The sequence below is a fragment of the Macrotis lagotis genome, chromosome 2 (assembly GCF_037893015.1).
Source record: "Macrotis lagotis isolate mMagLag1 chromosome 2, bilby.v1.9.chrom.fasta, whole genome shotgun sequence".
Classification (NCBI taxonomy): domain Eukaryota; kingdom Metazoa; phylum Chordata; class Mammalia; order Peramelemorphia; family Peramelidae; genus Macrotis; species Macrotis lagotis.
In genome coordinates this window covers 120,989,203-121,002,669 of record NC_133659.1, presented here as the reverse complement: position 1 = coordinate 121,002,669, position 13,467 = coordinate 120,989,203, and the positions used below count along the sequence as shown (strand labels likewise).

The following is a 13,467-nucleotide window of genomic DNA, read 5'->3' as shown; positions in this document are numbered from 1 at the left end:
ATTAATAATATCATACTATTCATTTGTACTCTTCTGATACAAGCATTATTTACTAGCAGTATCTTACACACAGTATCTAACAAGCAATTTAACGTAAATTTTCCAAATTAGCCTTGGTTACTAACTATTTTTCAAAGATATTTACTTATCTCTTTTAATATTCCTATAAAATAAGTAATAACTCTTGTAATTATTTACTGAATTACTGTAAATGGAGAAAGATGGGTTTGAATTTAGAATTTTTTTTAAGACACTCTTTTTTTTGTCAATTGTATCACAAAGTCTTATTTGAGAAAATGTCTTTAGGATAAAATGTTGTTTCAGTATAATGACCTCCTTCTGATGCTTCCACCTGACTGCCAAAGCAAATGAAATAAATGAGTTATTGATCTTGTGATGTTCTCTTATAATGACTTTATTTCTGTCAGGCCAATAGATGCCAATTTAACCCAAGAGATGTTGTTGAAGCAGCTTGACATTTACTGACTGTAATATTATTTTACTGTTAGAAGGGATCCCTCCTAAGTTTCCAATTCAAGAGTCCAGGTAGTTGGGAACCAAAATAGTGCATAATTTAGACAAAAAATATACTTTTATATATGAAATTTTTTCATGTGTATTTTAGCTTTTATTGGTGAAACTAAAATATGATAAATTTTACAGTGTATTCAATAGATGAAGAAAATTTAATTAGCATAGGAATGCACTGAGATTTATGTTAGTATTTGATCATTGAACTTAGTATAATCTCTCCATTTCTCTTGGTTGGGAGGATACAATATGACTTTTATCTTTTACAATTTAATATTTTTTTCTAATTTACTATAATTTATCTTAATTACATTGTCATTTCTTTTAATTTGATCTGATTTTAAAAGTGGCAGAACTCAATGGCTTCCAGGTGGTTTTAGTGATTTTGACCTTTATTGTTTGAGAAGACCCCCAAAATACCTTTTTTTTCCTTCTTTCATTTAGTTTATCTGTGACCTTTGACAAGTCACTTCTTTATCTGCTTGAATATTCTGATGCTTAAAATAAGGAAGTTAGATTAGATATCCTAGTACCCTCCAATTATTCTTAGGCTATGATCTTGAGAACTATAAAAATATTTTAAATTTAGTTGAAATACTGGTAAGTCTGTTACCATTTGAAACTGAGCATTTACCCCATTAAGAAAAGGTATCAGGATGGCTAAGTGGCACAATGGATAGAGCACCGGCCCTGGAATGAGGAGTATCTGAGTTCAAATTTGGCTTCAGACACTTAACAATTACCTAGCTGTGTGGCCTTGGGCAAGCCACTCAGTGGCTTCCAGGCTTCCCATTTGCCTTGCAAAAACCTAAAAAAAAAGAAAAAATTATCAACAAGTGAAAAGTAATTAAGTCTAGGTAACATATCCTTTCTAGACTTTGTTTCTTAAGCATATAAGGATGCATGCATAGAATGTTATCTTTTGAGAAGAATGTATTGAGAAACTGTGTTTATTAGTCTATATATAGCTTTTTAAAGTTTTCTTTGTGCCACTATGACTTCACCTTGAATTTATTACAAAGAAGAAATGTTTGTAGGTAGGTTGATCACTAATAAACAAATTGAAGAAAAAACACTCAACAATTCCCATATATCTTTGTTAATAGTAAGAATTAGAAGCATAGTTAAAAAGAGATGGGAGATTGGGGGTGGGGAGGAATCACTTATTTGGTTTTGCTATGTGGCCAGAAACAGAATAGTAATAACTATTCACTTAGTCCTTACTCTTGAATGATTTAACCTTATTGTCTCAGTAGGTAATATTTTAAAAAGAAAGTTTCAACATAACCTTCAATATAGAAAATTTCAGATATAATTTCTGTTTCTCTGAGTATGTGATTCATGTGATTATATGCATAAAGAAGAAAACTGATCATTTCAGGAAATGATTGTCTTGCTACTATCATCCTCCATGACAGCAATGAACAGTTGGCAGTAGTTCATACTGGTGGGGGGAAGGAGTATGTTTAGAGATATATAGAGGAATTTGTGCTTTCCTCCTGACCTAGAAAAAAGTAGAGGTGAGTAGAAAGACTATCACTAATGCGTCAACAAATTGGTTTCAGATTACATGCAGGAGAAAAGACTAGGCAGAATAAACACCATTTCTACCAGGTGGTTTGGTTGAAGAAAATGCTCAACATTGGGAACTTTTACCCTTTGACCACTTTTAATCTATTTTATATGATTCTTTTATTCCAAATCATTAAATTAGAAGAGAAAAGGACTTAAAATTGAGTCTTAATAAATATAATAAATACTTAAGTGTGCAAATTTATATTTCAGATCCTAACAAGGAAAATGAAATCGTTTTACAAACATTTCTTTATAGTAACTTAATGCTATTTTAGTTTTGTTTAGACAAAAGGACTGATTGGCGTGTAAAATGAATTATTTAGATTATTTACTTTTTTTTTTCTTCTTCCCTTAAAATTGCAGGCATTTTAGTCGAACTATGGAGGAACTGGTTCATGATCTCGTGTCAGCCCTAGAGGAGAGTTCAGAACAAGCCAGAGGAGGATTCGCAGATCCAGGAGATCACTCCCGAAGTATGGCTTGTCCACTGAAACGCCAGGCAAGAAAAAGGAGAGGGAGAAAACGGCGATCATATAATGCTCATCCTCCTTGGGAGACAGGCCATTGTTTGAGTGAAGGTTCAGATTCTAGTTTAGAGGAACCAAGTAAGGAGTACAGAGAGACCCATAATAATAAGAAGAAAGATCACAGTGACTCTGATGACCACATATTAGTAGCAAAACGTAGACCATCATCCAACCTAAATAATGTTAGAGGTAAACGACCTTTATGGCATGAATCAGATCTTGCTGTAGATAATTTAGCTAACAGAACTCTCCGCAGAAGAAGAAAGGTAAAGCGCATGGCAGTAGATCCACCATCTGAAATATCTAACCCACTGACACTGACCCAACAACATGAAAATAGAGATCAAGAAATGGACAATGACTGTAGATCTTACCAACACCAGGAGTTCAGTAAAAACAAAGTGAAAAAAAGGAAACTGAAAGTCACTAGACAAGGACTGAAAATCCAAGATGATGGAGTGGTTTGGGAAAGTGAAGAATTGGTCCAAGTCAATAAGGATAAAATGGAATATGAGGAACAAAAAGGTTCAGATGAGATCATGAGTGAAAGGTGATTTTATTTTTTAAATTCTCTTAACTATGAATTATTTGTTATTGTTTTTCAGTTTCATTGAATATATGCATTTAGCTGCAATAATTTCAAAATATATCTTAGAATGTTAAGATTTGTATCATTTTGTTTAATTAGAAAACATTTTCTAATGTGATTAACAGTTTGATTTATTTCAGTCATTAATTTTATCTACAGAGTTTAGAGATTCTTTTCCCTATTTTTTTTGCAAGGCATTGGGGTTAAGTGACTTGTCCAAGGTCACGTAGGTAATTATTAATTACCTGAGTCCGGATTTGAACTCGGGTACTCCTGATTCCAGGGCCAGTGCTCTATCCACTGCACCACCTAGCTGCCTCAAGTTTAGATATTCTTTAGACTCAAAGTCCAGTTTCTGTATAAAATAGAATTCTCAGTCAGTTACCTTATCATTTATTTGCATACTTTGAGAACTTTTGTTTTGATACTTAAATGATGACATTTTATTAGAGCATCCTGACTTTCTAAATCACAATAATAGCTGGACCATCTCTGTTCATGTTGTGAAATGGACATAAAAAGTTTACAAGTTTCCTGGAGTATTTATCATCTCTAAATTGCAAAATAAAATTTATAACACTGAACCACCTGAATTTGCCATTAGAAAAGAATGGGGGGAAAGAATGATCATTTGGAAGTTGACTTCAGCTATTCCGTTCTAAACACATTTAAATATTATTCTAAACATTATAGTCATCACAATTATAATTGATTCTAACCAGATTATAAATGTCACAATTTTAATTATTTCTAAACTCTTATTTTGATAACAGAGAAGAGGAACTATTCTTCCACTGCTCAAAAGTACTGTTTCCTTTAATACCTGGAGAGATTTGCTATATGCATATTGTTCAATGTGTGTGTGTGTGTGTGTGTGTGTGTGTGTGTGTGTGTGTATTAGATTTGAATGTAGTGTTGTCATTTTGTAGATTTTTTTTTTAAAAGGACTGTGACAGTTATGGTTAGATTTACATCACTGTTTCCTAAGGAGTGTCTTTTATGACTTGGAAGCATGCAGATCAAGGATCTGCTGATTTGCAGAAGGGAAATAAATCCATTCTTTTGAGCTCCTCTTCTGCTTTACTATTTGATAACATAAGAAGGATAGGTAAAGATATTAGAAGCTTATAGCTTTTCTAGGGTGTAGTCAAATTGAAAACCTATTTCACTCATGTAGGGACTCTAGTATGGAACCTCTCCCTTGTGATGAAGTTGAGCAGCTTATCTGCCACTTGTGGAGGAAAATACCTTAGGGCTCAGAAAAGACACATGAACTTGGCTGATCAACTAGTATGTGTCAGAGGCAGGAGTCAAACATAGATCTTTCACCTCTGAAGCCAGTAACTTGATAAATACTACCAAAATGCCTCTTGAGTATACACTGTTCTTGAAAAGGTTCAATGCTCATTTGATGGTAATTATTTGAGGGAAAACCTTTTACATTTCTAGGGTATGTTGCTATGTTATCTGGTTTCTTCTTAAGAACAATAACATTCTTGTACCAATTCTTCAGTTTTTATTCAGCAGACATTTAGGTCAGTTGTATGTAGAGCACTATTGTAAAGTCCGTAATATTGTTCCTATAGAATAATCCAGATGTTAATAATTCTTTAACTAATGGTGAATTAGTGAATTATAGTTTCTTGAATTTTACAAAGCATAACAGTTTTGTGAAGGAGATATTAATAAGTTTTCTATTCATTTAGCATTTGAGGAAACTAAGTTCTAGAGGTAGGAGACAACTTGATTGTGGTTACATATGTTTTGTAAGTGCCAAGGTTGGTAAAAATCCTCCACTAAACTAGTGGCCTTTTCCCCCCCATCCTCACTTGATCTCTAAAGCTATTGATTATTCCAATTACTTCTTCTTTCCTTTGCTAACTTCTGTCTCTACTAATCTGACCACTCTTTCTCAGTCTTCTTTTCTAGGTCTATATTTGTCTTTTGTCTCTTGATCGGGGGTATCACCCAGGTTTTGTGTTAGACCTTTTTCCCTTTTCCTCATCTTCGTTGATCTCCTTTTCTCTAAAGGGTTCAGTTTGCATTTATACACAAATGACTTTTTTTTTTTAGATTTTTGCTAGGCAAATGGGGTTAAGTGGCTTGCTCAAGGCCACACAGCTAGGTAATTATTAAGTGTATGAGGCTGAATTTGAACTCAGGTACTCCTGACTCCAGGGCCGGTGCTGTATGCACTGCGCCACCTAGCTGTCCCTCACAAATGACTTCTAAATATTTTTATCCAGTCTCAGTTTTCCAAATGAATAGAATTATCTTACAGCAATCCAGACCACTCTTTCTTCAAATTTTCCAATTCCTTTTTAGGACAATATTGTTTTTAAAATCACTCAGATTTACTTAAAAGAGTAATAAAAGCTTTTAATACCCCTCAAAACTTAATCTGCTATCTATGCTGTGTGGGATGGGAACACGTCTTTTCAGACTAGTCCCCCATAACACACCTAGCTTGAACCCAGCCTCAGAAGGGAAGGACTCTGTGGCAAGAGGAATCCGGTAAGCAAAGCTTAGTGCGAGAACAATCCTATAGTCCTTTAAGGAAGGTCCTTGTCTGGTCCACTGTACTTAGTACTAGACAGACCCTGCCCATGGCATTCAGTTGTAGAGCTTAATCCAAGCATAGGTACTGAGATGGATGAGATAATCATTTCAAGGAAAATCCTGAATGCCATTGGGAAATAGCATGATTTGAGTAAAGTCTCTGGGATAATTGACTACAAAGTAAGTCTACAGGAATAGCCAGGAAGAAATGAAATAAGAGACACAGAATGGAAAAATTGGAAAAGAACAAAAGGAAAAGAATATTGATAACCTGAAAACAGATGAAGGAAAATCTTACTCTGAAACTATGTCCTTAAAAAAAGTTACACAGAAAATGAATCAATGTAAAAATAAAACCAAAAGAAAAAGAAAAAAATCTTAGAAATGTAATATCAAAAACAACTGACCTAGAAAACAGGTCAAAGAGCAGAGAATTATCTACTCTAAGAATTATTGGACTATATGAAAACTGATTAAAAAATATGGATAGTATATTTCAAAAAATGGTAAATGAACACTCAAATCAGAACCAAAGGGCAAAATGAAAATAAAGGAATCTGCTGTGTATCTCTGAAAAGAAGTCTCAAAATGAAAAGTCTCAGGAATGCTGTAGCCAAAATCCAGAGCTTCCAGGTCAAGTAGAAAGTACAAGCATCCAAAAAGGAGTTCAGATATCCATGAGCCACAATAAACAAATGCTGTGTGATCAAGGAGCACAGTACTTGGAATATGATATTCCAAAAAGTTGTTTTTGATGTTATCTTTTTAATATATTTTTCTTTTGTTTTCCTTTTGGTTTTATTTCTCATTGAGTCATTTTCTGTTTGACTCATACTTATTTTGAGGACATTGTTTTCAGGTGAGGTTTTTCTCTGTCTCTTCTCAGGTGTCAAAGCTAAAGGCTTACAACCAGTGATAGCATACCTACCAAAACTAAGTATAATCTTATGAGGATTGAGGAAGGAGAAAATGAATTATTAATGAAGTAAAAAATTTCAAGCATTCATGATGTAAAGGCCAGAACTTTGCAGATATTTTGAAATGGGAAGTTGATATTTATACCTAGAAAGATATTCACATTATTTTAATTGAAAGAGAATACGTGGGTATGAATTGTTCACATATTAGTATGGAAATTAAAAAAACATGTCATTAGAAACAATATCTTTAAAAGTCATAGAATGAAAGAGTATGGATGGTTTTGTTCTGTTTTAATGAAAGACAAAAATGGGATATATAGAGTCCTAGACAAGAGAAGGAAGGAAGGAAGGAGAGAAAATAACTTAATGACATCACTATATAAAGTTAATAACTTTATTATACATCTTTTTATGGTCTATTATTAACATCTATTCATGGGGTAACAGATAGGAAAAGCGGGGACTCCATAAACCTCATTTTCATTGGACTAAGTAGAGAAAGATTGAATATACTTTCTCTCTGATTCTGTGTCTTTTTTTCTGGCTTTTGCCCCCCCTCTTGTTTCTGTCTTTCTTTGTCTCACACACCTTTCATTGAAGAAATATATGAAATTAAAAATAGAACCTGGAGAAGACACAGTCATGGGTGGGGATAGATAAGGGTCTAGGAAGAGTTTTGGGAATACTCATAAGCAAAACAAACTTGAATATTGTATGGAGGGGGGTGAAGTGGAAATTAAAAGGAATAGAAGAAAGAGTAAATACATGGAATTGGGATGTGTGAAGTAGAAGGAAAGAGATGCAAAAGAGAGGAAATAGGTTATTTCACACAGATGACTACAGACATCAGACAAACTTCCTCTGTTTTATCATCTTATTTGTGAAGGTGAAGGGAGGAAGGATCAATAAGAAGAAAAAATACTGGAGGTCAGGATGGACACAATTAGCTGTCATTACTATGAATATGATTGGAATGTATTTATTCATAAAGCAAAAACAGGAAAGGATTAGGAAAAAAAGAATCCAGTATGATGTTGTTAATAAAAAATACACTTGAAACACAACTAGACACTACTTTCCTTGAGGTCAGAGACCATCTTTTCCCTTTCTTTTTATCCTGGTGATTATATAATGCTTGACACATAATTAGCACTTAATGTTTGTGACTGAGTGATTTAAAAGCAAAATTAATTGAATTGGAAGGAGCAAAAATAGTAAAACTATAAGAGTGAGGTAATCTTTTCAGAACTAGACAAATCTAACTAAAAGAAACAAGAAAGAAGTTTAGTACCTCAATAGAACTTTAGAAAAATAGCAGACTGATCTCTGGCCATTACTGAATAGGAAGAGAAAAGAATTTTTTATGCCTCTCAACCATACATGACATCTTTATAAAAATAGGGTATAAATTGGAATATAAAGTTCTCCCCTTGCATTTTTGTAAAAAGCTAAATACTTTGAAGTTTACAAATTAATAAAGTATATTTGCTGAGGAGAAAAAAGGCTATGCCAAATAGTCCCTAGGGTATAAAGAGCAATTCATCAAGCTAAAGATCATTGAACAAGTTACCCCAGAATTCCATAACATTATTTTAATTGAAATATTATTTACTTTATAATTACATACTACGATTGTTTTTCAACATTCAACATTTGCAAATTTATGAGTTAAATATTTTTCTACCACCCTCACTTTCCTTCCCCCTCCCTATGGTGGCGAACAGTCTGGTAAAAGGTGTACATGTATATTTGTGTTTAATATATTTACATGTTAATCATTTTGTGTAAGGAATTCAAACTAAGAGGAAAGAAAGAAAAGAGATAAGAAGGAAAAAAATAAAAATTACATAGTATGCATTCAGATTCTGTAGTTTTTTCCCCCTCTGGGTTTTTATGGCAATATCCATAGCAGGTCTCTGAGGGTTGTCCTAGGTCACTGAACAGCTGAGAAGAGCTATATCTATCATAGTTGATCATCTCAGTGTTTTTAATTTACAGTATTGTTTTAGTTCTGCTCCCTTCACTCAGCATCAATTCATATAATTCTTTTTATGCTTCCCTAAAGTTATACCACTCCTGATTTCCTATAAACCAATAGTACTCCATAACATTCATATACCATTACTGTTGAGCCATTTCCCAAATGTTTTGACATCCCCTCAATTTCCTATTCTATGCCACTACAAAAAGAATTGCTATAAATATTTTTGAAGCTATGAGATTTTTCCTTTTTTTAAAAAATGATTTCTTTTGGATATAGACCTAGTACTAGTATTACTGGGTTAAAGGATATGATCAATTTTATTGCTCTTTGGGCGTAGCTCCAGATTGCTCTGTAGAATGACTGGGTTAGATTACAATTCCACTAGCAGTGCATTAATGCCCCAATTTTCCCACATTCTCTCCCATCATGGATCATTTCCCTTTTTTAGTCATTTTAACCAATCTCATTGGTGTGAGATAGTATCTCATAGTTGTTTTTATTTGCATTTCTCTAATTTAATATTGATTTGGAGTATTTTTTCAAATGACCATATACTTTAATTTTTTCATTTGAAAACTGCCTGTTCATGTTTTTTGACCATTTATCAATTGGACATTGACTTTTAATCTTAGATTGATTCAATTTGCATTTTAGAAATGAGTCCTTTATCAGAAACACTAGCTGTGAAAATTGTTTCCGAGCCTTCCATTTTCCTTCTAATCTTAACTGCTTTGGATTTATTAGTGCAAAACCTTTTAAATTTAATTTTGTCAAAATCATCCATTTTTGCAATTTATAGGGGTCTCTATTTCTTGTTTTCTCATTAATTTCTTCCCTTTCCATAGATCCAACAGTTAGATTATTTCTTGATCTGTTAAATGGTTTATGTCTAAATCCTGTACCCATTTGGACCTTGTTTTGGTATAGGGTGTGAAATGTGGGTTTATGCCTAATTCTTGCCATTATTATTTTCCAGTGTTCCCAGCAGTTTTTGTGAAATAGTGAGTTTTTATCCCAGAAGCTAATGTCTTTGGGTTTGTCAGACAATAGATTACTATAGTCATTTACTAATATTTCTTTTGTACAACTATTTTAATCCACTTTTCCTTTACTCTATTTCTTTTTTTTTTGTTTTTTGTTTTAGATTTTTTTTTTTCAAGGCAATGGGGTTAAGTGGCTTGCCCAAGGCCACATGGCTAGGTAATTATTAAGTGTCTGAGGTCGGATTTGAACCCATGTATTCCTGACTCCAAGGCTGGTGCTCTATTCACTACGCCACCTAGCTGCCCCCTTTACTCTATTTCTTAACCAATACCAGGCTGTTTTGATGTATACTATTCTATAATTTAATTTTATATCTAGTACAGTTAGGCTACCTTCCTTTGCATTTTTTTTCCTATTAATTCCCTTGATATTTTTGTTGTTTAAGATGAATTTTGTTACTTTTTTTAGTTCTGAAAAATAGTTTTTTGGTAGTTTGGTATGGCACCAAATAAGTCATTTAATTTGGGTAGAATTGTCATTTTTATTATATTGATTAGGTCCAACCATGAGCAATTGACATTTTTCCAGTTGTTTGAATCTGATATTATTTGTGAGAAAAATATTTTGTAATTGTGTTCGTAAAGTTTCTGGCATTGTCTTGAGAGGTAGATTCCCAAGTAATTAATGTTGTGTATGGTTACTTTATATGGAATTTCTCTTTCTGTCTTTTGCCCTTGGGCTTTTTTGTTCTATATAAAAATGTTGATGATTTTTGTGGGGGTTATTTTATTTCCTTCTATTTTTCTAAAATTGTTCATTGTTTCAAGTAATTTTTTAGTTGATTTTATAGGTGTACTGTATCATCTGCACAGAGTGAAAATTTTGTTTTCTTAATTCCTTAATTTCTTTTTCCTCTCTAAATGCTAAAGCTAACATTTCTAATACTATATTTAATAGTGGTGGGTGATAATGGGCATTCTTGTTTCACATCTGATCTTATTGGAAATGTTCATAGTTTATCCCTTTTACATACACTATTGATGCTTTTAGATAGATGCTGCTTATTTTAGGAAAATTTCATTTATTCCCATATTCTCTATTATTTTTAATTAGGAATGTATATTGTATTTTATCAGAGGTTTTCTCAGCATCTATTGAGATAATTATATGATTTTTGTTGGTTTTGTTACTGATCCATTATGTTGATTGTTTTCCTTCTGTTGAACTGTCCCTACCTACCTGGTATAAATCCATGATGTGTTATACTAGCAATAACTTGTTGTAATTTCTTTGTTTAAGATTTTTGTATCAATATTCATTTGGGGAGATTGGTCTATGATTTTCTTTGTTTTGACTCTTCCAGATTTAGGTATCAGCACCATATTGGTGAAATAAAAGGAATTTCACAGAACTCTTAAGTCTATTTTTAAAAATAGTTTATATAAAATTGGAATTAATTGTTCTTTAAATGTTTGATGTAATTCATCTGGGCCTGTAGATTTTTTCCCTTAGGGAGTTTATTAATGATTTCTTAAATTTCCTTTTCTAAAATGGGGTTATTTAAATTAAGTTAAGGATATTTCTTCTTCTGTTAATCTGGGTAGTTTATATTTTTACAAATATTCAGCCATTTCACTCAGATCGTCAAATTTATTGGCATACAGTTGGGCAAAATAACTCTAGATTATCTCTTTAATTTCCTTCTTATTGGTTCACCCTTTTCATTTTTGATTCTGATAATTTGGTTTTCTTTGTGTTTTTAAAATTAGATTAATAAAAGGTTTATATATTTTTATTGTTTTTTCACAAAATCAACTCAATTTTATTAGATCAATGGTTTTGCTTTCAATTTTATTGATTTCTCCTTTGATTTTCAGAATTTTCAATTTGGTATTTAATGGGATTTTTATTTGTACTTTTTCTAGCTGTAAAAGTTGCATGCTCAATTCATTGATCTCCTCTTTCTCTAGTTTATATAAGCATTTAGAGATAAATAAAATTTTCCCCAAAACTGTTTTGACTGTATGGCATGCATTTTGGTGTGACATTTCATTGTTGTCATTATCTTGGATGAAATTGTTGATTATTTCTATGATTTGTTATTTGATCCATTCATTTTTTAAAATTAGTTTATTTAATTTCTAGTTAATTTTTTGAGGTTTTTATGCCATGTAATTCTTACTGTGTCATGATCTGAAAAGAATGCATTTATTATTTCTGCTTTTGATTGTAAGGTTTTTATGCCATAGTATGTGATCAATTTTAGTTTAGGTGCCATGTACAATAGAGAAAAAAGGTATATTTTTTTTTCTATTCCCATTCAGTTTTTTCCAGAGGTCCATCATATCTTAAGTTTTCTAAGATTTTATTCACCTTCTTTAAGTCCCTTCTTGCTTGTTTTGTGGTTAGATTTATCTAATTTTGAGAGAGGGAAGTTGAGATTCCCCCACTATTATAGTTTTGCTGTCTATGTTTCCCCTGTAATTCTATCGTGCCTTTCAAGAAGATGTAGTTTCCTTTCTTATTCCTTTTTTAAAAAAATCTAATTAATTTATTTTCATCCATTTGTATGTGCATATTTCCAGGTTACAAAATTTCTCTCTGACCTACTCCCCCTCCCCTTCCCCTCAGTAGGAAACAGTGAGGTTAGCATTTTATATACATTATTTACAAATTAGTAATTTTTTGGCATGAAGAATTAGGATTAAGGGAAAGAGGATATATAAGAGATAATTTTTATAAAGTGTTCTTTAGATTCAGTAGGGGTGTTACTTTGTGTGTTTTATTTTTTTTTCTTCCTCTGTTTGGGGGTAATATAGTACATTACCAGTGGAGAGGAGTTGTTACCATCAAGCTTGTTCATCTAGATGTTGTTGATCTGTACATTGTTCTCTTGGCTCTACTTCCTTTGCTCAGCATTTGATCCCTTAAGTTATTCCATGCTTCTCTAGAGTCCGACCATTTATTGTTTTAGAACAATAATCCATAATATTCATGTACCATAACTTGTTTAGCCATTCCCCGATGGGCATCCCCTCAATTTCCAATTCTTTGCCACTACAAAAAGAACTATGAATATTTTGGAACTGTAGAACTTTTCTCATTTTTTACAATTTCTTCTGGATATAGTCCTAGAATTAGAATTGCTGGGTCAAAGGGTATGAACAGTTTTATTGCTCTTTGGTCATAGTTCCATATTGCTCTCCAAAATGGTTGGATCCCATTCACAACTCCACCAGCAATGCTAATGAGATGTATTTTTGCTTTTTTTTCCCGAGATCTGGATTGCTACCCCTGATTTCCTTACTTCCACTGAAACATAATATATTTTGTTACGGCCTTTTTTTTTTTTACCTTTACCACCCTGTGTGTATCTCTCTGCCTCAGATGTGTTTCTTGTGAACAACATATTGTAGGATTTTGGTTTTTAGTCCATTCTGCAATTTCCTTCCATTTTGGGGGAGAGTTCATTCCATTCACATTTACAGTTAAGATTACTAACTCTGTATTTCCCTTTCCCCATTTATACTTTTATTTCCTTTCCCCTTATCCCTCCTCATCAAAGTTTTGTTTCCTTTGCCATTAAAATTTCTTTTTAAGTTTAACTTAAACTTTTCTTTTACTTTCACCCTCCCCATTATAAATCCCTTTTTTCCCTTTCCTCACCTACTTCCCTATAGGGTAGGATAGATTTTGAAACCCAATTAGAAATGTATATTATTCCCTCTTTGGGCCAAATCTTTCGAGAGTAGGATTTACCCCTTCTTTCCTGGTCTTTGTGCCTCTTTATTTGGTGTG

At 32.6% G+C, this 13,467-nt stretch overlaps 1 protein-coding gene across 7 annotated transcripts in view; it reads left to right on the top strand.

The window, feature by feature from the left end:
• GPATCH2 (G-patch domain containing 2) overlaps positions 1-13,467 on the top strand; it is a 285,506-nt gene that overhangs the window by 12,536 nt on the left and 259,503 nt on the right. For all 7 annotated transcript variants that reach the window (XM_074222681.1, XM_074222677.1, XM_074222678.1 and 4 more), the window contains exon 2: positions 2,470-3,183. In XM_074222681.1, coding sequence (XP_074078782.1) covers positions 2,486-3,183 — 698 coding nt within the window. In that variant the 5' untranslated portion in view covers positions 2,470-2,485. The remainder of the gene's footprint in view (positions 1-2,469; positions 3,184-13,467) is intronic.